Source organism: Aquila chrysaetos, chromosome 7 (genome assembly GCF_900496995.4).
Source record: "Aquila chrysaetos chrysaetos chromosome 7, bAquChr1.4, whole genome shotgun sequence".
In the NCBI taxonomy this organism is placed as follows: domain Eukaryota; kingdom Metazoa; phylum Chordata; class Aves; order Accipitriformes; family Accipitridae; genus Aquila; species Aquila chrysaetos.
In genome coordinates, this window is record NC_044010.1 from 32,928,555 (window position 1) to 32,955,723 (window position 27,169).

Below are 27,169 nucleotides of genomic sequence, written 5' to 3' on the forward strand. Positions count from 1 at the left end.
GTTATAGATTTTTTAAGTAAAATGATAATTAATCGGAGTGAATTTAAGCTTATTCTTCAGGGAATAAACTTGGTAGTCAAGTCATAGATCTGTTTGCAGCATACTTAGAGAATGGGCTGTCACTATAAACCCTGCATTTGCCACCTGATAGTAGTTGCATGTATAACTTCATGTAGTAAGAAAGTCAGGATTATGTTAGAATAACTTGATATTTCTGTCTGTGACTTTTTTCTCATTACCTTATTTATTTACTGCTGATTTGTTACTGCAGAATAGGTGCAAATGTAAATTGATCAGCACAGTGTCAGAATTGGAGAACAGTTTTCTGACTGCAAATTTCAGGAACATAGAACATGGTGGAAAAGTGCTTACATATTAGTGACAATTATTAACATACTTAAGCTGAACTCTTTATATCAGACTTTGTTTTCTCACCATCTTCCTATTCTTGCAGTGCATTAGAACATGGCTTAAGCAACATTCCAGTACCTGCCCCATCTGCCGCGTTCATGCTCTGTTACCTGAAGATTTTCCTGAGCTTCCTGTACGGAACAAATATGCCTAAACTTTGTTTTATTCAAACACGTGATGTGATGCAAAGTGGCTGCAGAATAACCACTGTGACAAGGAACAGAAACATGATGCCTAGAAAGAGACAGAACCCTGGTTTTACTGAAAACAGTAGTGGAACTCGGACTGTTTGAGTGTTTAACTTAGCATTAAGCTGTAAGATGCTGGTACTGCCACAGCACCTGCAGAATCAAGTTAGCGTACTCCAAGATCCAGCACTTTTCCTGCTCGCTGCCTAAATGTGTAAAGCCGATGTAGTTCAGAGGCCAGCAGCACACAAAACTGGTAGGTTTTTTGGCTAAGGGATATTGAAACTCCTGTATCTACTTTTCCCAAAGGATGGTGCATAATTCCTGTAAAGAGGGGACTTTCCTTCAGAGCTTACACCACACGAAAATAAATTCTAGTATCAAACAAGTAGCTGACCTGAATGACAGACTAGCAGAATTTGGGACAGCCAAGACATTACCTTCCTCTGGCATAAACAATTACAATTTAACTGCAGGATTCAAATCAGGCTTGTTGCGATCATTATGAATGCAGTTCATACAATTGCAGCTCCTTTCTCTGCATAAATCTACAGCTAATAATTCAAATCATTTAAATAATGACTTTTAGTAATATTCTGAAGCAAGAATTTTTAAGTACTTGTGATTCTTTCTGTTTGTGTATCACCAATTTGGAATACTGTGGCTCAATTCTTTAATCTTGAAATATGGTTTGAATTACCCTCATCATTGAAAAGCTGGTTTGTTCAAATCGGACTTACAGCATTTTTATTTTTAATGAAGCAACACTGTGTCTGTATCCTGTGCATGAATGTTCATCAACAGCGAGAGGTACAGAGTGGTTCTCCTACTGCTTTAACAGTCTGAGCTTGTCAGAGCACCTTCATCTCTGTAAAATTTGTCTCAGCCAGAAGACCAAAACCAGAGAGTGTACAGCTTAACAGCTCTGAAAATAGAGTATGACTCTTGTTTGGATACAAGCAGTATTAAATTGATTATATGAGATTAAGTTAGCTAATTCTAGGGATCATTTGTTCCCCCAAATGAGTATCTGTCCTTCAGATGAACTTTTAAACTATTCTGTGATTAATCAGTATGTTAATTGGCACTTAGATCAAAAATAAAATTACTACTGTAGCTGATGTGGGGGTTTTGTGTAGTATTTTTTGCTCCGTCTGAGTTAGTGGTGAGTAATCTACTCTATGCTGCCTGAAGACTTGGGTACTGTGCTGCTCAGCATTACAGCACTTGCACCCTTTTCAGCTTCCATTATTTTCTTGGGGTGGGGGATATATATCTATCATCATCTTAGCTTTTCACAAAAGCAGCCTAAGTCCTTGGTGCTCAGGACACTTCTCTGGAGCAGAGGTATCCTTGACCTGCTAAGCAGTGGCAAAGCAGTCCCACACCTGCTGTACTGGACAAAGTTCTCCAGACAGAACATAGCCCACCTCAAGGTAATAAGGGTAAGCTGGCTATGCAAATGGTGCATGCTCTTGGCACTGAACTGGTATTTATGTGCACTTGCTCGTTATCAGCCAATCCCACAGTACAGGCAGGACCCCAGGTTCCCAAATAAGCAATAAGGTTTTAGATCTGTGTTCCTTTTCTCTTCCCTGACTCCTGTAAGCCAGAAGGATTTTAGTGATTTCCAGAGACAGTTCCTTCACACCTTTAGAAAGGAAGCCTGGGAGCAGACAGCTGCCCTGGACCCTGTACTGTATGTATGGAGCTGATCTACTCTGGATGCTGGGGCCTGATAACACCAGTCCCCTTCTTCCATGTAACTTCTGACGGTGGGAGGTGACAGTGACACTTTGAGCGGCAGGTGGCACTCTTACAACAGCATGTAGACTAGAAAGAGTAGCTTTCATTTTCCAAAAAAATCATCCTGTGCAATTTCCTGATCTTAGAGACATGTGAAGTTCTAGTAAATAGCTTCTCCACCTGCCCCAGACTGTTGTAAGACTTTGAAATAAGAATTTCAGATGTTTATTCCTAAAGTACAGATGAACCAGGGCCAAACCTAGAATTACATTTTCCTGTTTGGCAATGTTGCTGGATAAAGCTAAAGGAAATTGGTTTTGGCAGTTTTCTTAGTTCTGCCTGTTGAGGTTGTCATCTTTACACTTGCACTTTATGTAATACTTTATATACTTAGCCTGTCTCCACCCCACATAATAGTGTATATGGAAGACTCACAATTAGAATGAAATTGTGGTTGTTCTGTTAAGACAACATCAAAATCTACCACCTGTGTGTGTTGGGAAGGTTATTTCTTGCTGAAATAGTTTTCCTATATAGTTCCTTTAAGATGTATAGTTACAAACACTTTAATGTATTTACCTTAACTTACTCCTTTCCTGCATTTACACTGATACTTTAAGTTGAACAAGTGACAATATTAACCCACCTACTTAAAAAGAGTGACTGTCTCCCTTTGAATGGTTATTTATATAATGACAAGTCATGTCCTGAAGGCACAAGGTGCCACAGCGTACAAGCTTTTCATGCAGTTTTTCCATCAGCAGAGGCTGGGCTGCAGCAGTTCAGTAGTGCTGTTTGTCACGTGACAGACTTTCCCCCCCCCCATCAAAACTGAGCTTTGGAATTCTTATAAAAGGGAAGATGGTATAATGCAAACAATAAGTATATTCTCAAACTAAGAACTTTTGACTGATCTTCTTTTTCAGTGCCATTTTACACAATTCACGAAGATAAAGTAAGGGCATGGTTTTTCTAATCCGGGGAAGAACCCAGGGAAAAACCACACGCAAAACAACTTAGTTCTAAGTGCTCTTCCAATACCAACTCATATTCCCCATTTGACCAAAATACACTTGATGTTATTTCACATTCATCTTGCAATATTCATCCCACACCACCACCTTGCATTGTTGTAGCACCATTTATTATACCTGCAAAGACACTATTCAGTATTATATGACAAGTCCCATATGCTCCCCCCCAGTATATATACACCATGTATAACCAGACTTAAGAGGTTTAAGAGGTCTTTAAAGGAATTTGGAACAAGTATTACAAAACAAAATAAGGAGAATTCCTTCAGGATTTGTTTGAAGAAAATTGGGGAAAACACGGTTATTGAAGTCAGAACAATTACCTGACAAAGCTGGCTAGCTGGCATGTAGGCTATCGCAAGGCAAAGTGTTACAAGATTTAGAGAACTGAAAGCACAAAAACTACCAGCAGGGAGAAGGAAGTGATGTGTTTTCAGTTAAAATAAGACATGGATAAAATTTCACTTTGCCTCTGAAGAATTTTGTCCTTTTTCAGTAAATCCTAAAGTGCTTCTCCTCTGGCTATTTACATCCTGCAGAGCTTCAGCGGGAAGTTCTCTGTGATGAGATGATCATCATGCAGAAGGACAACAATGTTGACTTCAAACTCTGGAAGGGGGGGGGGGGGGGGGGGGGGGGGGGGGGGGGAGGGGGGGGAAAAAAAAAAAAAAAAAAAGAGTTCCATATGAATCTGAGCAGTAGCAGTAGGGTGAGAGGCAGGCACTCCCTGCTCTCAGACACAGCACTTCACAAGACCTTCCTGCGGCAGGGATGAACATGGTATTCCAGGCAGAACCTCACCACAGGCATCCCAGACCGTGGGCCCTTCCTAGAGAACCTTGGCTCGTTCTATCTTTGGGATTCCTCTGGATTCATTTCTGTATCACTGAAAAACTATGACACGTAGTCTTCTGGACAACAGGCACAGTTCAGACATCTAAGATTAAGATGTTTGGCCAAAGATGCCTCACACCAATACGTGTTGTTTACAAGTATGTAAAGTGGGAGAGTTGGGGAACAGACTCCTCCCCTGCTGTCAGCATGTAACATAGCCTTAGAATCCTGCATTATATATGGCCTTATGAAATTAAACACCAACATACAATATACCTGCAAGCTCTAAAAAAAAATTTAAAATAAAATCTACTCTTTAGATATTATATTGCGTTGTTTAAAACCAAAATCAGTATCAGATCTATAATTGATCCTAAATGGAGACAGAACATGAAGTCAGGTAGAGTTAATAAATGAAGAGAACCAGAGATCAAAATAAACCAAAAATAATTGTCCTTTTTTAGAATCTTCCTAACTATATTAAGACTGTTCTTATAAGTAAAAGTAGATACTACACTAACAGTAGCCATTTGTCACTGTGAATTACTATTCAATAGCTAGAAATGGCAAAAAGTAGAGAGGAATATTATTTTGGGGAAAACCACTGTACACATCACGTGCAAAAATGCTTTTGGGGAACAGATAAAGAGGTGGGCAAAGCTGAAAAAACTAGCTGTGCACATTTCTCCAAGATATACAGCAGAAAAGTAGGAGGGACTTCAGTTGGGAAGGATCCTAAAGGCAGGGAGTTGAAGCTTCAATCTGATACAATAAAATTAAAAAAAAAAAAAAACAAAAACAAAAAAAAAAACCCCAACAGATTCCAGCAGGATGAAGGAAAGAAAAACAGGCTAGCAAAAAGAATTTTTGCAGTAATTATTTGAACAAGTGAGGAAAATCCTAAATTTCAGGTGTTTGTTAAGGAAAATGTTGGATTTTGGCAGCAATAAGCAGGAAGAAGCAGCTGGTGTAGATCAAGAAAAACAAAGTCACATACAGCCTAAACTCACTACTTCTGAGTCCGTACAGCAGGAGAATGGGAAACAAAAAGGAGAGGGAATGGAAAGAGGGGTTCTCACTGGTGATGAAAAGAAGAAAGGGATCATCTTGGCATTGTATTCTTGGACTATTACTCAAATGTTTAATCACACATAATTTTTTTGTCAGAAAAAGTTACCTGCCATTACACTGCTTCTCCTGTCCCTCTACCATGTAATTCTACTAGTCAGAAGTAGCTTAATAGTTGCACAACTGTTTTTAGTTACAAGTATTTGGGCTGTATTTTCCCAATCTGTATGAAATACAGCAGACTGCAATCCTGTTCAGGAAAACTCTACAAGGAGATGGATGGATGATGCCCTTGGTTCTTCTTGCAGTGCTGACAGCGATTCAGCCCATTACCTGCCAGAAGCTAAAGTGAAACTGGAAACTTATCTCAGATGAAAGACACCAACACAGCATAAAGTCCTACACACTCACCAACTTTGAAGTTCGTCGTTTCCAGGGTAGGGCAGGTGAACAACCTGGGAAACACCATGTATATAGGAATTGGTAGGCCCCGGCAGACATCCCCATCAGCAATCTGAATATTCTGTATCTCTGTGGCATCTCTGGCATAACCTTCTGCGCACCCTGGTGAAAGCAGGAAATTCAGAGGGAGAGGAGGGGAAGGGAAGGAGAAAGAAGGCAGTGGCCAAAATTTAAAACAAAGATATGCGGGGGTTGGGGGGGGACATATGTGTGGGCAAAACATTTTACCCTTTGACCTGCAAGTTTTCACCTTAGCACTCTGAGTTAAGGATCATAGAGTTTATTTAAATTAATGTTTGGACTGTTCCACCTGAAGTGCAAACCAATTTTTTGCAAGTCTTTTTAACTGTATGGCTTTTGACAATCTTTCACATTTAAGCTGAAAGTGTGCAAGTGGTAATTACTGCAGTCTACACGCATTCCGTTTACAGAGAACTTACCACAGGTTTCCACACGTACTAACTGCAGCTCAATACTTTTGACTGCAGCCTCTGCATTCTCCACTACCAGCTCCCCTGTTAGTGGCTGTGTAATGATACAGTTTGTAGAACTGAGATGACCTCTGATGAGAAATTTTGGAAGTGAAGCTCTCTGAAAAGGTTGGGGAGGAAAAAAACAAACAAACAAACAAACAAAAAGACACAGCTATAAGAGCAGACTAAGAAAAAAATACCTTACAGAAAGAGTTATCAAAGTATACAGGAAATCCCCAAAAGTTGCCAGGTTAAGAACTCAGGAGTTCAGAAGTGCCTCAAATAAATAATATAACTCTTTTAAATATGCATCCTTATGCAGATGCATTAAGATATCTCTTGCTACCTTCCCCCCTGACATACAACCCACCTACTCATTCCATCCATGGGAGCCTTTTTCCTGGGATGAACTGGCAAAACTTGGCTAATACAATTAACCCAGAAGTTGGGAACCGCGTGGTAAAGGAGGCAGGCTGGCAGGAACTAACACGATGGTCAAGTTAAATCATCTGGCAGTGCTCTACAGAACTGCATTCTGGTCCCATTTTGTTATGGATTACAATATAGTCTATCATTTCAGTGATTTTCCCACCTTCTTAAGTTTCTCTCTCATGGCCACTATTAGGAGGGAAGACAGGCATTTAAAAATCTTCATTTAATGCAAGATGTAGCATACTGCTTATGTACCAAGACACTGATTAAGAACAACTAATAAAGAGCTTAATTTGAATACAGGATCACACTTTTAAAATTTTCTTAACAGCAGGCATGTTTCCTACTTTTTAAGGAAGGAGCAGTAAGAATAGCTGATTAAGGATGACAGTCTATAAATCAGTTTCCAGAAAAGACCAAAGCGGGGGTTTTGCTCCCCCTGCCCTCCCCTTTTTCAGGCCAGCAGGCATCACAGATACTCTCTGCCAGCAGAAAAACTCGTATGCCAGAAGCTCCAGTTACATTTCAAGTTCTGGCAGGAGGCATACTGAAACAGTCAAGTTTTCTACCCACATCTTCAGCTCATATCTTCACCATCCAACTTTCTTCAAACTCTTTAAGCAACCTGCTCTAACCTTCCCCTTCTTTTGCAAGCCTTATTTTTCTCTCCCTCCTTAATTTTTTGTTATTGACGTCTTTGATGTTAGCCCCTACCTTCCAACCATCTGTTCATACTTGCTTGTGGCTTCGGATTTCCTTGCCCATGTAACTGATTTTTCCCTTCTTCCAAACCAACTCTCGTCACAAACTTTTGCTCCCAATCTGTTTGTTTTGCTTCTTAGTCCTGGCTGCCAGTAGCAATGGCAGAAAAGTTCTCCTCAGCTATTGTTTAAACTGTTTCACTCAGATACCCAACACCTCTGCAGAATTTAGCTGTTCCACTCCAAACAAATCTTTGGGGGAAATAAAGAGAGAGGAATTTTCATATGTTTAGTAAACGTGACCTCACTTAGGCATTTTCTAACTTAAATAACAGAAGTTACATCCCTAACAAAACCACCCTATGAAATACTGACTCCTAATAATGCATTAGTAAAATGTTTTTTTATTGTATGATCCCTTGCAGGTTCTTCTCATCACCACTATTAGTAAACACAAACTTCTGTGCTTCGCAGAGACATCATATAGCTATCCCCAAAGTATAGTGGTCAGGAACCTAGGAGACAGAGATAAAAGGAACTTGTGGAACAAGAACTTGAGGCCATTTTCCTCAATCCTAGTCTACAAGACTTCTTTTTTTAAAGGTATATTTCCCCTAGAACCTTACTGCTCTTGTCAGTACTCTTCATATTTTAATCCTAGCTAGGTCTTCTCTCATAGGACCTATAATTTACACTCTATTTCATAATCCTCCCCCCAAAATGAGAATCAAGAACATACAAGCAAATCTATTGTGGTTTTTCATTTAACCTCTTTGTGCTTTGCTTGGCTACTGCAAACCTCCTAATCGGTTTTCTAGTAGTCTACTAGAAATTATAGTTCAGTAACAATCTCCACACAAGCAGAGAATTAAAATTTTAATATTTTAAATATACCAAAGCAGTGACTTTTTCTACCTGTCCACCAGGTAGTCACTTCAGATCCATACATTCTTCTGAGACAGGGAGAGGAATAAAAAAAAAAAAAAAAAAAAAGCCACTGCTTGTGCTACCATATACGTTCAATACCATTCTTTAGAGAGCTCCACAATTAAATACCAAGATCTACTGGATCAGAGATGTCAGAAGTTTTAGAACCTACTTTTGTGGATATGTACTTGAAATAAAGAAAGGCACAGGGTCTGCTACTAAACTTAAGAAATAGCTTTTAATGGACAGGACTTTCTCAAGATGTACGCCACTGAGTCTTTGCTGAGCCAATGAGTAGAGTATCAAGATACAGAAGAGAAAGAAGAAACAGAAAATAATTTATACAGAAACATGGTTCATAAGAAGAGCAGACTGCTGAGAGCTTAGTATTTAGCAGTAGTCTCAAAAGTAATTTTACCACCAAGAATAGTTACTATATCCTCATTGTCATGGTTTAACCCCAGCCAGCAACTAAGCACCATGCAGCCACTTGCTTACTCCTCCCCGCTCCCAGTGGGATGGGGGAGAGAATCGGGGGGGGGGGGGAAGTAAGACTCATGGGTTGAGATAAGAACAATTTAATAACTAAAATAAAATAAAATAACAATAATAATAATTGTAATGAAAGGGAATATAACAAAAAGAGACAAATTAGACCTCAGAAAAGACAAGTGATGCACAATGCAATTGCTCACCACCCGCTGACCGATGCCCAAGCAGCAATCTGCCCCTCCCAGCCAACTCCCCCCAGTTCATACACTGGGCATGATGTTCTATGGTATGGAATATGCCTTTGGCTAGTTCGGGTCAGCTGTCCTGCCCATGCTCCCTCCCAGCTTCTTGTGCACCTGCTTGCTGGCAGAGCATGGGAAACTGAAAAATCCTTAACTTCGGATAAGCACTACTTAGCAACAATTAAAACATCAGCGTGTTACCAACATTATTCTCACACTAAATCCAAAACACACTGTACCAGTTACTAGGAAGAAAATTAACTCTATCCCAGCTGAAACCAGGATACGTATATTTGGAAAAACATATGCTTTCAGTGTGCAGCAGTCTCCAGAGACACGAGAGGCTGCTGGACACAACCTGCCCATCCTCTAACTCAGCTGGATTTAGAATTCAGCCATGACAGCTGGTTAGTTTTCTAGGATCACCTCCTCCACGCTCAGGAATGGTCTGTTCCAACATGCAAGAAGTCAAGCAAAGGTAGTTAGAGACCTGCATCGATGAACAAGATGCTACTGATAAAATCATAAAAAGGAAGTATACAAAAGATGAAAGTAGGGTCAGGTGACCCAGGAGGAACATAACACTATCTGAGTGTGCAGGGATGGTTTTGGGAAAGCCAAAGCCCACCTGGAGTTAAATCAAGAGACATGAAAGGCAACAAAAAGGGGCAATCTATGAGTCTACCAGCTGCAAAAGGAAAATGAGGGTAAATGTCAGCCTGCTACTGAATATTGCAGGGGACCTAGTGACAAAAGACATGAAAAAGACAGAGGTACTTAATGTCTTCTCTGCCTCAGACTTTACTGATAAGATTTGCCTTGAGGAATCCCAGGCCCCTGCAACCACAGGGAAAGTCTGGAGCAAGGAAGAGTTATCCTTGCTAGAGGAGGACCAGGTTAGAGAACATTTAAACAGACTGGATGTACAGTCAAGTACTGGATGTATACTCAAGTCCGTGGGACCTAATGGGACACATCCACAAGTGCTGAGGAAGCTGACCCATGTCACCCTGAGGCCAATCTTGATTATCTTTGAAAGGCTGTCATGAACAAAGAAGGTTCCTGAGGAACGGAAGATAGTAAACATCACTCTTATCTTCAGTTAGGAAGATCTGAGTAACTACAGGCTCGTCAGTCTTGGTTCAATCCCTGGGAAAGCGATGGAGCAAATAACCCTGGAAGCCATTTCCAAACACATAAAGGACAAGAAAGTAATTGGAAGAAGTCAGCATGGATTTATGAAAACAATCATGCTTAACCAACCTGGTAGCTGCCTATGATGAAATGACTAGCTTGGTGGACAAGCGGAGAGCAGTGGATATTGTTTATGTTGGCTTCAGCACTGTTTTTGATACTGTTTCCCCTAACAACCTTACTGACAAACTGATGGAGCACAGACTAGATGTACAGATTAGACGCTGAGGTGGACTAAGAACAGCCTGAACTGCTGGACTCAAAGGTCTGTGATCAGTAGCACAAAGTCCAGCTGAAGGTCAGTCACTAGTGGTGCACACCGGTGACTGGGGTCAATACTGGAACCAGTATTATTTCACATCTTCAACGATGGCTTGGATGGTGGGACAGAGTGCATCCCCAGCAAGTCTGCAGATAATACAAAATTGGAAGGAGTGGTTGGTGAACCAGATAGTTGTGCTGCCCTTTCACAGGGACCTCAACAGGCTGGACAAGTGGACCTACAGCATCCTGAGCTGCATTAGAAAATGTTGCCAACAGGTTGAGGGAGGCGATCCTTCCCATCTCTTCAGCACTGGTGAGACAAAACTGGGGATAGTGTGTCCAATTCAGGACTTCCCAGTACAAGAAAGACAGACTTGGAGCAAGTCCAGCCTTTGCTGAAGATGGTTAAGAGAACATGACTTACAAGAAGAGGCTGAGACCTGGGACTGTTCACCGTGCAGAACAGAAGGCTCAGGGGGATCTTATCAATATGTATAAATACCTGATGGGAAGGAGTAAAGAAGATGGAGTCAGACTCCTCTCAGTAGTATCTAGTGAAAGGACAAGGGGCTATGGGAACAAATCAAAATAAAAGGAAATTACTTTTAATTTATTTATTTATTAAGCCTGTGAGAGTGGTCAAACACTGTAACATTGCCAAGTGGTAGCAAGTCTCCATCCTTTGAAATATTGAAAACTTGACTACACATAGCCCTGAGCAACCTGCTCTAGATGACTCTGCTCTGAGCACAGGGGCTGGACTAACCAGTCTCCAGAAGTCCCTTCCAACCACAATGATTCTGTGAATACGTGGAATAAGGTCAACAATAGCATGAACCAACCAAACAGCTGATTAAGGAGGTCTGTTTTGAGAAACAACTGGAAGAGCAGGTCTAAATTCAGAAGTCTGGGACCAAGAACAATGGAAGACAAATTGGGGATGCAGAAGGGAGACATAAAGCAGGAAAGTAGTCTTATTAACAAAAAGAACACAACAGGAAAATCTGGAAAAACAAAACACAGGTTTCACTGGACAAACAGAAACCAGTGTTCAGAAAGCTAAATGGCCAAGACAGCCACTACTGTTCATACAGGCTTCTCAAAGCCACATGGGACTGTAAAAAAAGGCATAACCAAGGATCAAAATACACATTTTTAAAGGATCTTGGCTACACATGGTACAGAATGTTTTCCCTTACCTCACTGCCATCTTTCACTCAGAAAAATAATAAAAATGTTTAACCATTACTGAACAAAGTTCCACCTTACATTAGTCACCACTATCGCAAGAGATCAGGCAGAATCACTTTATTGCTTACAAAAGTAAAAAAGGAGAAAAGGGGGAAAAAAAAAGTTGATTATCTGCAGGGCAGCATTTAATCATTCCTCTTGTTTTCATTCAATCACACAAACATTACATTTAAAATAAAGTAAAAAGAAAACCCTTACCTCTTTAACATTTTGCAAAGTTTCAGGAGTAATTGTGAAGTCTACTGGGCTTGGCATCAGTTTCCCTTTCTGTGACTACAAGTAATGAAAGAGTTAAACTGTAAACTATGATTTACAAAACACACACAGAGAATATTAAAAAAGACAACAAAGTCAAGCAACTGTTGCACATGTTAGTTTTCAGGACTGTCTTCATACTGAAAGTATGCATCTATGTAATAAAAACCCTGAGATTTCCTGCCTTTGTCATTAAATAACATTACGATACTGTCTAAATACAAGTCACAATACATCACAAATCTGAACTGTAGAAACAGAACTGTGCCAATGTTTGGTTACTTTGTGTTTGCCATTGCAGTAAACCACAAGATCTCCATTTGTCAGTATTTGGCATAAGCTCTACCTACACTGAAAAAAAAAAAAAAAAAAAAAAAAGAAAAAAAAAAAGGCAGCCAACAAAAACAAGTAAGCACCACAAGTAAGTGGCTGAACGGGCCCTGACATCTGCTGAGATGGCAGCCTGTACTCTGCATCAGGAAGGCAAGCTTCACTTACCATTCACTGACCTCTCTCCATCCTTATCTCAGTGAGGTGCACTGTCTTTTCCCTACATATTTAGAGTTAGTGGCCAGCACAGCATCAATTATGAGAGACCCAATTCTATGTAACTGGGAGTTGGCAGAGCACACCACCACCAATGGGCTTAACTTGAACTCTTAGTTAGGATCTACCCTCACTAAAGAATTCAAAATAACTTCTGCTGCCCAACTGCAAGACGGAAGATGTTAGCAAAAGATTGACTGCATTTTCCCATAAGTGACAAATTCTGGCAAAGAATAAGGTTAAGGGAAATGGTACGTTGAGCACTGACAGTGAGAATTATATGTTCAGTAAACCCTCATTAATTCACCCTGACTGAGAGATTCATGATCTACTGACTTGTGATCTATGGAGTGCTGTAGTGGGAACAAGAAATAAAACCAGGAAACTGCGTAATATGTAATTTGTTCACTATTTTGACAAGTGTGGCTTACTTATAACGTAATAATGGACCAATAAAACGTAGCGTAATATATTTTAGAAAATAATGAAATTTTTACCAACAGGAGTTCTTTATACCACCTAGCTATATCTTTAAAAAAGGTACTACAGAACTAAAATAACATATTTCCACCATTATTCATAAGTAAGACAAAAGAGTCTAATATTTTACTGTCCTGTTAGAGTTCAAAGGAATGATACAAACAGTATGTTCTAGCAAGTTATGGGTGGAAAAAGAGATACTTAATTAGGCCAGCACAGTCTGTACTGACATCAGATGCTCTGGACATCAGTACAAGTCTATATAAACTAAAAAACAATCTGATATAAGAACTTCAAATAACAAGCAGCAAAACATTTCTTGTAAGACAGTCAAATCTCATCCCACAATGATGTCTCCACAGGAGAAAGGCTGTCTCCATGTTGCTAACCGCAGGATATGGATATTTGTTAACCTAGTTATCTTAGCATATTGCCAACCATAGACTTACTTAACAGCAAAGGTGATTGAGCTGACAAGCTTCTTATTTCCAACTTGATGTAGGCCCAGTTTTGATACTTAGAGTCAGGGCTCTAAATCATAATTAGTCATCTGAAGAACAGAAATCAGGTGTTTTCTCTTCACCAATGAACTCCCATTTCTAGGACAGGCATTGTGGGTGCCCGGAACCTTTGGCTAAGAAATGCTCAGATAATCTGAAACAAGTGTTTAGAAGAACGCCATATTTATCTAACCACATGATTGTTTCGGAACTGAAAGGATGAATAAGAGAGTAAACTCAGTGCAGTATAAAACATCTTATAATCAAAATCCTCCTTTCATTTAAAGAAAATAGTATAAAGAGATATGTTATTCTAATCAGAAGCAACTGACACCCTAGCTCTTCTGAATGTTTTTGTTTTGAGGCTAGCTTCCTTTACTCATACATATCCTGTGTGTTGCTATTACAGATTACATAGTTTTACTCGGTTTTCTAGCCTTACTGCCAAACTTCACTTAAAGTGGAAAAAAAAAAAAAGAAGTCTCACTTTGTATAGTTAATACAAACCACACTTACCAGTGAATGGACAATGAATTCACAAGTCTTAGTTAGGTCTTTTGCCAGCAGAGAACGTCGCATATCACACCGTAGGGTATACTGGCAAGAATAGGATGGCAGAGAAAAAGAAGAGAGCCTTAGTTAAGATTTCCTTTCTCTCTCTCAACTTTTCATCTTTTTATTGCCTATGTGCAGAATGTTACTGTTATTAATATTAAAGGCATCATTTAAAACGGATTAGTAGGCAACATACATACCAGTAATGGGGAAAGGGGAAGGAGATAAGAGGTATACAATGAATTTGGATGCTCCCAAATGAAACCTGATTTTTCTTTTTGTTTACAGCCCCAAAGTCATTTGCAAATGCTTTCCATATCTTCTGTGTTATGTAACAACCTATGAGATTGAGGGACTAATTCACTGATGGAGAATAGTATTCTTGTATGGCTTCAGCATCCAAATTTCATTCAGTTAAGAGTGATTATGGTATTGCTTTTCACCATACTTTGGATAAGTGATTATCAATAGGATATATTCACAGCCCCTCTAATTTTAAATTTGTTTTAAGACTGAATTTAATAGTGGTAACAGTTATATGCATATTTAATGGGGAACTGTCTTTAACCATATAGCTGAACTTAAAAGCAGCAGCATGCTGTAAAGTCAGGCAAAAAGGTTGATTTTTCTGTTCACTGTTCAAAAATTTGCTGCTGATTTCCTGCCCTTTCTCCCCTAAAAAGGGAGCAATAAACCAGTGACTGAAAAATAATATGACCTTGGTTATCAGAGTAATCATACACTTCAGCTATCTATAACATATCCTTTCAATGTCCTCACAAGACAGGGAATTTGTTGGGGTGGGTTTGTTTTGTTTGTTTTGGTTTTAATTCCTTCTTTACCAATGAGGAATTGGCAAAAACAGGTGCACAGACTAGGGAATCAGCTTCGTAACTTCTAGTTCATGGTGTCTCTCTGCACATAACCTGAACGTGCATGGAAGAACAAGACTGGGGAGCATATCCCTTTCCCCATCACAGACTACGGTTTCCACTGAAGTTGATCACTGTTGAGCAAACCTTCTATTACTGCACCACACTTTGCTCAGACCAGGGAACACAGTGCAATGAGGCAGCAGGACCACACAGGCCTTGCAATTCGGCCCACAGCCTCCCCATCAGTGTCTAATTAGAAAGTCTCTCCACGAGAACAGAGACTTGAATCTTGATACTGAACCCCCAGCTAACATACTAATACCTAGATCAAGAAAGAGAGGCTTGCTTTTAAACTGCACAAGACTTGGACAGAGGTCTAGGAAGTGTTTCTTAAACAGCACCTCAGCACCACATTTTCCTCTTCAGGAGAGCAGGACTCTCAAAGGTTGGCTGAAATCTAATGATTAACCTTTTAATTACATTTTATCTCCAGCTTGTAAAGAGAAGCTATGTAGATGAGAGGGAATGACAAAACAAAACAAATATTCACCATTAAAGTATACCTTAAAACAACTGATATTGATCATTGGCAAGTTATCTGGATTACGGAAAGCAACTCAACCAGTTTTGCACCATTTTTGACATACCTACCACAAACAACAGATGTTACATTAGGAAGAAAGCCAAGACTGAAAAAAGATATGGGAAGTACTTAAAATAACATCTGAATGTAGACAAAAAAGAAGGGAATTTTTCTTTTAGTTACTTCTGATAGGCTAGTAGGTGGGGGGTTCTTTGTGGGTTTTTGGTTTGTTTGTTAGGGTTTTTTTAAATCCCAGACTGTAAAATAAGACTTTCAGTTCAACTAAATAGCTAAGTTTTATACTTTGTCATCAAATCCAATACTCTCATCAGTGAGCCACAGGTAGGGGGTGGGGGAGAGGTTTTATAACGCAGTGATTCTTTATCAGCACCGGTCTGAAAATTTTCGCATTTAGTGGCTCCTTCAACTTCCTTTAAGAAAAAAAACGAGAAAAAAAAAAAAAAGCATTGTCTAACACAATATATTCAAGAGATGGCTGAAGAAAGACCTTCCTTCAAAAAAAACCCAAAACCCCAAACAAATGAACCCACCTATGGTAAGACAATTTTTAACCAAAAAAGGTCAAATTTCAAAATTGTGTTTCCACAATATTGTTACAAGCACATAGTACATACAGATTTGGGCAGGAAACGTTACCACTCATCAGGAAAGAAAACAATTCATATTTTTGAAGATGCTACAAGCTCTCAACACTTTGGCTTGAGTCTTCATTATGAAATTACTCAGCCACATTTCTTTTGAACGAAAGGACATTGTGGTGCAGTCTTTTTTCATGAAGGGAATGGATGTAGTTGTCTACAACATAAGGAAGGATCAGATATACGTTACAGTAGTACTGACAAGGTATTTCAGGCAAGACATCTTGTTACTGTTCTGTTTATGCCATCATTCTTTAAAGATTTACTTCCATACTCCATATGGAAGGCCTGAAACAGCGATGGAAAGACTTCCTCTAGTTAAGAGGACACTTCTCACAAATCAATGCAGGAAAACAGGCTCTGAACACTACATAGCTTTGTTCACGTAGGACTTATCCCTGTGTCTTAAAATGGATCTGGTAAGTCAGTAGTACACTTAATTTTTAAATATTTAAGTATTATTAGCAGTAATTAGTTGTCTACTATGCTAACAAAGTCTCACTGGTACTAGGTTAACAGTACACACACTTGTATCTGGGCGTGTACTACTATACAGATTATCTACAAAATGGTAAGTGCAACTAGATGAAAACATCACCCTGTAAGACAACTGTGCAAGATTTAACAAGCGTGGCAAATACTTTTTATCCTTTCTCAACCCAAAGCCGCTCTTTCCAGCATGCTTTTAATTATCTCTTGTACATCCCATGTTGCATCTGATCATTTTCATTACCATCAACTATTTCCAATGAAAAAATTAAACTTGCTGGAAAAGAAAAGGGAACAGACATCACAACAGTTTTTTAAAAGCAACATTATATTGATGGGATTCCAAGATCTCAGGATGGTTCCTTCGCCACATTTAAGAAGTGTTATCACCTGTGGAAAGTGCTGACTCCTAGAAACTGGAATTGAAAAAGGCAACTAGAAACTACCTACAAACTAGTACTGAAAAGGTTAACATGTACCATGATTTTTAAACTTAAGTTTTATCTAGAAAATACAGTACAAACCAGAAGAATGCTATATTAATATAGGGAAGCTTAAAAGCTACTTACTTCAAAGGATCTCTAACTTTCTGCTCATTCTTCAAGTTGAGAAAAGAAAACATGTTGCACTATGAAAAGAAAACTTTATCATAAAACTTTATCCTCTGCTTCCATGGAATAAGAGATGCTTTAGAATACATTCTGCAGATAACAAAATTTCAGATTTTCTTTACAGATATGACTGCCTTACCTGAATGTTAACAAAGACACCATGATATGTCTCATACAGAACTTTGTTCCCCTTCATATGCAATGGAAATTCAAATGGAATTTCTGTCTTGCCGCTGGGAAGTTTCCCTGGTTTTACCATTTCAATAGTGCTGTTAATAATTTGAATAGGCTGCAAAGATAAATATTAAGAGGTTTAGGTTGAAGCAGAGTTGACAGCCCCATCATTTCAAGAACCAACACCATCCACTAAACTCTAATAGACTTCCTGAATTTCCAGAAACTCAGCTATTTCTTCATGACACACAGCTCTCCAGTCTTACAATGAAGAGAAATACTAAGAATGCTTTCGTCAAGAAAACAATTTGTGATGTACTTTATAGTTGTATCATACTAATGACCAAACATATTTAGAAAGCTAAACAGCAGAGTCTCAAGTGCTTTGGAAAGTGGAGTTCCATTTTCTAAATTATAACCCCTAAAAGTAGCAGCAGGAATCAACAAGTATGTGTGCTAGTTGAGCAGTTAGCCATTCCCTCCTACCTTCTTCCCGGCCCTTTCCCACCCTAAAGATCTATATTTAGGGCTAGTCTCTCACTGGAACAATGGTTAACTATGATTCGACTGGAGAAGCCTGCTTGAAGGTTACACTTATTTTCTCTCTGGAGTTTTACTATTATTTTCCCTCTACTAGACAGGAATAAGAAAATCTATTGCTTCTACTGTTTTTTTTCTGTTTTTCAATCATTCATGGGCAGATTATTCATACTGTAAACAAATTAACTATGATATAATTGAAGACCTTAAAAGGCCCTGCACCGAGGCTATCCTAACTTAAGCAAACTGTTTTGCAAATGTAGCTATCCTGCCTCTAGATAGAGCCAGCCTTGCTTCAGTCAGTACAGCCACGTTTGTATGGAGCCTGAGATAACTTGCCCTGCTAGATTCCAAACCGCACACTTCCAAACCTGGAGAGCAGTACACAGGCCTTCCAGGAGCTCCAGAGTCAAACAGTCTGTGTACAGTCTCATACTCCACAGAAAATCTGTGCAGGTCCTGTATCATGCCTAGCAACACACAACCTCAACGGTCTTCGCAGAAACTATTGTGATAGTAACTGATCTGGCACAAAAGTCCAATTAAACCCAGTCACTTACCAAAAAAAAAAAAATTTATTATTTTTCTTTAAATCATGGTCCTTCAATGCATTGTCCAATAATCATACTATTTATGTTACTGTATTTCAGCCCTAAAGAAAACTCTCCAATCAGTGCAAGTTCCTCCCCCAAAATGTCATCATAAATCACTAGATAATGCTGAGCATTTCTCTGCTTTCTATCATTTATATACCATGAAGTGCTACAACTACCTGAGAGCCATTAAGGAAAGATTTGAGAAAAGAGACAGAGGTTTTGTGCTAAAAATATTCGTGTGCGCAGGTCTTACCTTGACAGAGTTATAGAAAGCTTCGAACACACCCACACTTTTGGCACTAAGCTGCAGATTTACTGATCCTTCCATTGTTAATGAAATACCCTGGTGCTGGACTGTGTCCTTACTTGTTATGACCACGACTCCAGAAAGAACTTCCTAATAGGAAAAAAGACAACATGAAAACATTTGTTTAAATAAATTTCTTCTACAGCTGTTACTCAGACAGCATGCTGATTTTCAAACTCAAGAAAACTGTTCCCAAAGAACAGTCTAACCTTGTCAGAAAAGACAAATACTGATAATGAAAGCAATGTGAGGAAGAGACCTCTGTACTTCTAGTTTGTTTTCTTTAAAAATATTCTCCTCCTCCTTGCAGAAGTACTAATCTGAGCTTCAATCTCCTTCCAAAGTTTCAAGATCTTCCCCTCCAGGAAGATGAAAAATATCCTCATAAACAACTAACAGGTCACTTGGTAATAGACAAGTTCCATTTTCACATGTTAGAATGAAATCCCAGGAGGAATTTTTCTATGAAGAGTGAGACAGTCAGCCATGGGAGATGGAAGAGAAGACACAATTGTAAAAGCGATGGCCAAGCTGAGGATAAGACTCACCTCAAGAGTGGAGTGGAATATATTTTAAATAAATTAATAGTTGTTCTGCTACACAAGCAAATTCCATGCTACCTGGGAAATAGTGTGCCTTCGATTCATATACAAGTCGTATGACTCGAGATGCATCACTTACCCCATTAAGAATGTTTTGTCTACAAAACTGTATTTGCACAAGAACACTGCATCTTGGAAGTATCAACTTAGAAATTCTAACACTGAAAAAAAGATTAGCTGCAGGAGAGCAATACACAGTTCATTTTACATACCCCATAGTTTATCCTTCCCCTCTCCTACAACAGAGAATCCACTCCAATCCAGAGCTCCACGTCAAACATTCATACACATCTGGAAATTGCAGCAAGTGATTTGAGAACCTGAAGAAAGTTTCTTGGGGCCAACCTTCTCTTCTGCTCGATGGTAATGCTCTCTGCACCTTCACCAGGCTTGCAAACTAGACACTAAACTACAGATCACTCCAACCAAAGGATAATTCAGACTGCCCACTCTACACTCAGCCAGTTAAAACCAGTCTAGTTATGTACATCTCTGACAGACGCTATTTGAATTTTGCCAGCCTTTTGTCTTTACTAGTGGTACAGGATGACAATATAGAAAATGGGTCAGGCAGTTTCAAGCAGAACAGGACAGCAGTAGAACATCAAGCATCACAACGAAGGCTGACACACTGCAAGTCTGAAAAGAGGACCTGCAGCAATTGGGAAATGCCAGGAACAGGAGGCACAAGCACAAAAGGACAGTGAAGAAAAGCTGACCTAAATACTGTACTGCTTTGCTAACAGGCTTTAATTAGTACAAGCAATTAGGTTATTGCTTTGAAAAATGAGTACAGCTGAACTATAAGAAGCAAGGACAATCCTGAACATACAAACCGCTTTAATAAATGAGAACAGTCTCCCACCACACAGCAACAACCTATTCCAGAGCTATTGCCTACATACTTTCACACGATAAGGGTGTATGTATTTGGGGCAGAAAGGAGAAGAATTACTTGAAGTTAAATATTAATTTTTCTTATAACATTCAATGTCTCTTAAGAAATGAAAAAACACCTCAAAAACACTTTCTAACAAAAACTTTTAAAGGTCACTAGTGTGGGGGAAGGGAAGTATCATGAAAAAGATGCTGTAATATTTTCTTAAACTGTTTATATGCAATCAGATTATATTTCTGTTTGATGCGTGGTGGGAAGCCGGCTATGTCTCTTCTGGAGAAGAGCTACTTTGTCCTTTTTTGTGTAAAACGAGGGTCTCCTCTAAACAGTAAAGGTGTCAGTATACTTGTCCTTCTAAAAAGTACAAATCAAAGAACATAAGCATACCAAGATGTTCTAATCCTTACAGTTAGCACACAATTTATGAGAAAACTTTACTTTTGCAAAACATTTGCAAACACGTACCATTTGTTAAAGTTACGTGGCATCACTTCATACTAAACTAGTATTGTCTTCAGTCCATATCAAAAGGGGTTCATTTACCTTTAACACCACAAAACTAAAGGCGTAGAGAAAGTCACCACTGGAATTAATCTCCATGAACTACAGTAGTAGTACACAGTACTACGTAGTAACCTACAATTAGTTGCTCTTACTCACTTTTTACCTTCTCCCTTACTAAGAGCTCCTCTTGGCAAGATGGAACTAAGCTAATACAGTTCTACAGAGAATTATTAATCTAAACAGAGTATCCATGCACAGGAAGGCCAGTGTATTATGTGAAACAGACAGAGAAGCAAGGTACATATGTTAAACTGCAAACAAAATATTCTTGTGAGAAGACTGTCCCAGGTTAATGATCCCAAACAAGCCTTTTAGCTTTCTGTTGTCAGTTCCTTACCATTCAGATACGCACATGAAACTGCCAGGAAGACTGACACTTTCAAAGTTTCAGTCACTTTCAAGGTCACAACTAAGATGAACTCCTACTTCATCTGATCCAGCAGCACAATCCCTCGTTTCTCTAGTTGTGGAGCAGAGTTACGCAAGTCTGGCTGAGGAGAATTTGGAACGATCTTCAATCAATAACATGAAATGGTACATAACACACATCACAGAACCTCTTCTTGAGAGTCCTAAGTCACATCTAGACTTCTGACTGAATTAGACAGCTATTCAGTACCTATAAACTTTATGTAAAGACTGGAAGGATCAAAGTACCCAATATACTGTCCCATAAATTGTTGGAAAAAATTACTTTTAGTGTTAAAATATATGCTAATTCCAACCTGACTGTTTACACTGTCAGGTCTGTTTCCTACATTCAGGAGCTAGAAAAATAATTTTACCTAGATATTATGTATTTTCAGATTGTATCTAATCACTTGACAGCATCCCATATAAGAAAAATTAGCCTTTTTTTTTTTTTTCAAATGCAAGGTAGCTTTGAAAAAATAACAAACAAACCTCAAAGCAGGTTTTCAAGACCACTTGAAATCTGTCATCACACTTTGAGGTGTTAACAACAGCAAAGGACATCATACCTAATGCCATACAGAAATGCCTAACATTTCTTTAGTTCCATTTGATATCTACTCTACATCTATGGATTAAGCTTTTCCTTATTTTGGTAGAATGGAAGTCCATGGTCAGTTGATGACCAACAAGACGCCTTAGGCTCCTTTCAGATTCCACTTTCCACATTACAGACATTCACTTTCAGAACAAAGGGCAAACATTTGGCAATTTAAAAATTCACATTAAGTTCACGTAAGTCACATTTACTAAATATTCCTGATCATTTTCTTCCACATCTATTCCTCTATGCAAGCCACCTGCAAATCTTAACTAAGTATTCTGATTATTTAGAAAGAAACTGACCACATTCAATAGAAAAAGTTTGCTAGACCCAACTAACCAGTCATTAGATGCTTTAAAACCTCATGCTCAGATTTACTAATTAGTTTGCTTTTTTAGAAAAAGGCCTCCTTATGGGCAAATTCTGACTTACGTATATTTTGGACTCCCTTGTCATTAAAAGTCTTGGCCAATGTTAACTATGGCACCTTTCTTTGTACAGTGCATTTTTCAGGCCTTTCAGCCTAGAATTCTTTTAATTATCAATCTCAGACTAACTGTCACAGTTACTCCAGTTATCCTGTTTAGGTTTTCTAAATAAAACGCATCATTAGTTGTGCCTGTCGCTTCATTCTTCTAGCATTCCAGAGTTTATTAAATGAGCCTCAATGGCTCAAGAATTCTTCATCCAATTAAAAAAAAAAAAAAAAAAAGAGTCTCCCAAACACAGATCTTCTGTTCCTAGGAACTTAAACACAATTTTGCTGCAATAAGCCTTATTTTGCTATTATAGGACATGCTATTAGGATCCATTTTATTGTCTTTTTGTTCTTAAATCCCCTATCAATTTTATTTTTTTTTAACAGTGCTACTACTCTCTTGGTCCAAGAAGTGGCCAACTTGTTTTTTTACTCACAACTTAAAGTAATCTGTTTAAGCCAGCTTTTCTCAAATTGAAGTCTGGACAAAATAAAGGTCTTTGTTTGCTTAGTTCCTCCAGTTTCTGATGATTATAACTAATGAATACAGAAATTGCTTACTGTTTATCACAGCATGTTATTTTAACCAACTTCCTTTTTAAAAGCAGGAACACAATATCAGGCCTGCAAGATGCATGACTATTTTACAAATTTTGTGTCTAATTTCTCCCAATTAAAAAAGAACAGTCAATGCAGAAGCAAAAGAACAACTAAAAAGAACAAAAGAGCTGCCTACTCAACTACCTAGAACTAAAGAAAGTTTTAGGAAGTGAAGTAACTTCCACTTGGCGTAGGAGATTGCTTTGCAACAATGAAAAATGCTTGAATTGAGCTGGATTTAGTATAACCAAGGTCACCGTACCAGGATGAGAAGTAGTCTGACCCAAGCCAAGACAACAGTGAACAGTATTTGAAGGTACTGTTATATGATATTTCAGCACCAAAGAGAAATTTTAAAGATCTTGGCCTGGTGGGGAAAGCCTATAATGAAACATATATATCACTCTGACCTTACAAAAAGCAAAAAGAAGTTTTTCAGCCTTAATTTTCCTGGTCAGCTATTTACTTTAGACACACCCTTATCTTCTCCACTCACCAGCCTTCTCATGTGTACTTTCAACAATATCTTCCCCTAACTACTCAAATTCAGTTCTTCAATAAAATTAAAGGTAAGTTTGTTAGCTTTCAGAGTTCCTCCCTAGAAGTTTATATTAAAAACTCCTGCACCTTCAGGGCTTTATTTAGTATGGAATTTACCATTAAGAGATTCTCAGAACAGTTACTTGTTAAATACTGGCGTCTCCTGTATTTGTTTCCCCTCATCCCTTCCCTCTTGGGGGGAATGTGATGCATAGCAAATACACTCAACAGTTGTAAAGATGCTGGTTGACATACACGCAACAGATCGAGGGATGCCGATTGCTAGAAATCCCTGAATATTGCACCCAGACTTTGCACTCTCAAGAGGTACAAAAACAGAGCTTGAATGGAAGAATCAGCAGCCATTGCCATTACCAGTTCCTTGGTCTATTGTCACCTAAAATCACAGGCTGAGATCCTTTAGACTCTTCTTCAGCCACCCCACTTTATTTCGTTCATCCAATTATGTCTAATCTCTCTTCTGTAGGACACCCAGCACAAGACCATTCTGTTACTGATTGTTAAATATTGTCTGTTCTACTCGAGAAGACATTCATAAGAAAAACAAAAAAGGATGACCGCGATTCAACAGATAGATTCTAAAATTATTCTTAGTTACTTTTCTTGAGTGTGCGTCAACCAAATACTATCCATTTCCCTGATCTGGCTTACTGCATAGCCAATCCTGTCAGCACAAAAAAGGTGGCAGAAATTAAATGGCTAGGGAGGCGAGTGGCATCGTGGAGTTATGCTGGATTAATCATGGTCTTGGGCAAATTATCACTTCGAAAGCTCAGTAATGTTTTAGTAATTTTTTGTGCTATTATAATGCAATAGGCATAACAACAAGACTATTATGCCAGTGCATAATTTAGACATCACCTTCTTCCATATCCAAAGGCAGCTTTAAATAGTTCAGAAAACAAAAGATCAAATCTAGCCACAGTATCCCTATTGCCTTCAAATGGATAGCTAGACATATATACTGGGCTGAACTAGTGTCTTTACTAAAGGAATCCCTTCATTTTCAAGTAGCATTGATGCAAGCGTATTTTGGGATGAAAGTTGCCATAGATCAAAGGTATTATTAGCATAGCTACCGTCACTGAAGTATACAACAATCAGTAAACTTCTAAAAAAAACCCCCACAAACCTGCATATATTCCATGCCTAATTAAAGAGAGATTTGTAATTCTTTTCTGTGCCTATGAAATTTCTATTAAAAATTCATGTTGTACTTCTAGTATACAGCTCTTTCATCACTGTGTTTTCACATCACTCAGACCTCCAAATTTCAGGCCTAGTTAATGAACTAAAATTATAAACCTTTCCACATGGAGTTAAAGTGGAAGCAAACAAACAATACTGACAGATTTACTAACCATAAATACCTTACTTAATTTCAGCTTAAAGACAGAAGAAATATCCCTTTCATGTATTAAAAAAAATAAAAATCCCATTTAGAGTGATATAAAGCAAGCCAAGTGAAGAAACAGAAAATGGGCACAACATTATGATGCTGAAATAAATAACTCAGATCATTCTAATGACGTGCATTAACAAAACAATGTGAAAGCAAGATACAGAAAGTAGTCTTTACCACTACAACACCATTCCTAAAGGGATGTGTTGTTCACAAACTGATAATTTAGCTTTGTGAAAGTTATTCTCTAGATGATTTGACAATTGCAGAACAGATGCTGTACACCCTTCCATTCAAATCCATTTAAAGCAGTTTTCCAGCATTAAAAACATTCAATAAATTGAAACATGCTTTATACACTGTAACAGCCAAACTATGGGAAAGCTGTGTGTGAAAAGGATTTTTAGATTTTTATAATACAAGTGTGTAGCTGGATAGCAAAAAAAAAAAAAAAAAAAAAAGACCTGAAAAGTTCTGCTTAAACAATACAATATTTCTAGACAAACAGTGATGAAAATAAATCTCGAAAACATGAGCCAGGTGATTTTTACTTTTTTTTTTCCTAACTGCGCTTGAAGTCTTCAACAATGAAAAAAGGCACAGCATTTTTTCAAGTAGCTGCAAAACTTGAAGGATGCACAAGCACTCTGTCACTATCAACAACGACGTCAGTGAAAAAAGTTAAGAAATCAGACTCTGGCCCAGTGAAAAAAAAACTTTAGATCTGCTCCTGCCCAAGGAAATCTCCTCTCGGGTACAAACGACATCTTAAGACACTTTCAGGTTTCTCGCAGAGCGTAGAAACGGGACAAGACTCTCTAACAGCAAGCGGCCGCACCCGCATACGGTGTCACAGCATCAGTCCTGCTGTAACACACAAGCGTAGGCAGCTGAAGCGACGCTACCCCACAGGTGAACTCCAAACTGTCGTGTCTCGGGGAGCCTCGCTCCTTCCTTCCTTCCTCCCCTGCCGAAGCCCTGCCGCCCTCCCCAGAGGCAGCTTAGCGGTACTCCCGCCGTGCGGCCACGCTCGCTGGGGGAAAGGGGAGGACAAGAAGCAGGCCTGAACTCCAGGGGCGTGCCGGAGCCGAGCACCGCTTCGGCAGAGGAGGCCGGCGGGAGCCCCGGCGTCCTCGGCGGGGGCGGGGGGGAGAGGTGGCGGAGAGGGAAAGCCCTGAGCAGGGGCAGGGCCGAAGCTGCCCCCTGCGCGACGGCAGCGGCAGCCCGGGAGCCCCGCCGCAGCCCCGCCACCACGGCAAAGAGCGGCGCGAAGCGGAGCGCCGTCACTCCAGCGGCGGAGACGGCAGAGGGCGAGTTACTCCGCCTTCCGAGGAAGCGCCCCGCCGCCTCACAGCGGGCCGGGACGCTCCCGGGACCGCCGGCAAGTCCCAGCGGAAAGCCAGACGCCAGGACGCGCGGCACCGGGCGGGCGGACCGGCCCCGCGGCGGACGGCCTCAAAGCCGAGCCGGGGGCCCGCAGCAACGGCGGCGGTTGGGGCCGTTGGCGGGCGGGGCCGGGGGCCGCACTCACCCCGCAGCGGTAGACCTTGTTGGCCCGCTTGATCTTGATGTCCAGCGCGGTGCCCATCGCCGCCACAGCCGCGCGCTGTCACGTGGCGGCGCGCCCCCACGTGACCCGGCCCCCGCAGTGGAGGGAGGCCTTCCTCAGCCACCCGCTTCCGCCGGCAGGGCAGGGCAGGGGCGGGGCCCGGTCCGGTGCCGTGAACATCCGGGTCTCCAGCGGCGTCATTTCTCAGCTGGTGACTCCGCTTCCCGGTCGGCTCCGCCCGCTTCCTGGTAGTCACGGCAACGGGGCGGGGGGGGGGGCTTCCCGCCGGGCATGTCGGCGCCTTTCCGCCGCCGCGGGGGCGGAGGCGGGTGGAGCCGAGAAGCGGGTGAGGCGACACGCCCCGGGGACTACAGCTCCCGGAGTGCTCGGAGGGCCGGCGGGGCCTGCTGTGGGCGGGGCCAGGGCCAGGGGGGCGCGGGGGCGCCGCCGCCTGGCCCGCTGGGACCCGTAGGCGGCGCCCGCCGGGCGGCGGAGCATGCGCAGGGCGGCTGAGCCGTAACGGTCGAGCTCGGGGGAAGGGGCCTGGCGCGTGCGCAGCCGTTGCCCCGGGAGCGGCGCGCGCTGTCCGTTGGCGGGGCGGGGCGGGGCGG

General features: G+C 40.3%; 2 protein-coding genes across 11 annotated transcripts in view; one reads left to right on the forward strand and one right to left on the reverse strand.

Moving 5' to 3' along the window:
- The window catches only part of TTC3 (tetratricopeptide repeat domain 3), a 66,471-nt gene extending 64,751 nt beyond the window's left edge, over positions 1-1,720 (forward strand). For all 4 annotated transcript variants that reach the window (XM_030020603.1, XM_030020602.1, XM_030020604.1 and 1 more), the window contains exon 46: positions 455-1,720. In XM_030020603.1, the coding sequence (XP_029876463.1) occupies positions 455-565 (111 nt within the window). In that variant the 3' untranslated portion in view covers positions 566-1,720. The remainder of the gene's footprint in view (positions 1-454) is intronic.
- A 1,752-nt stretch (positions 1,721-3,472) lies between these two features.
- On the reverse strand, positions 3,473-26,716 carry VPS26C (VPS26 endosomal protein sorting factor C). Of its 7 annotated transcripts, none has more exons than XM_030020605.2 (8): positions 26,541-26,706; positions 18,836-18,979; positions 17,412-17,561; positions 14,017-14,097; positions 11,918-11,992; positions 6,184-6,334; positions 5,693-5,845; positions 3,473-3,988 (listed from the first exon to the last, which is right to left on the reverse strand). In XM_030020605.2, exons 1-8 carry the CDS (start codon positions 26,595-26,597, stop codon positions 3,906-3,908), a joined length of 894 nt encoding a protein of 297 aa, XP_029876465.1. In that variant the 5' UTR covers positions 26,598-26,706; the 3' UTR covers positions 3,473-3,905. The 7 variants fall into 7 exon arrangements, 6 of the variants coding, with proteins under 6 accessions (XP_029876465.1, XP_029876466.1, XP_029876468.1 ...); XM_030020606.2 differs by lacking the exon at positions 26,541-26,706 and adding an exon at positions 21,291-21,311; XM_030020608.2 differs by lacking the exon at positions 26,541-26,706 and adding an exon at positions 19,837-20,120.
- Positions 26,717-27,169: the final 453 nt, after the last annotated feature.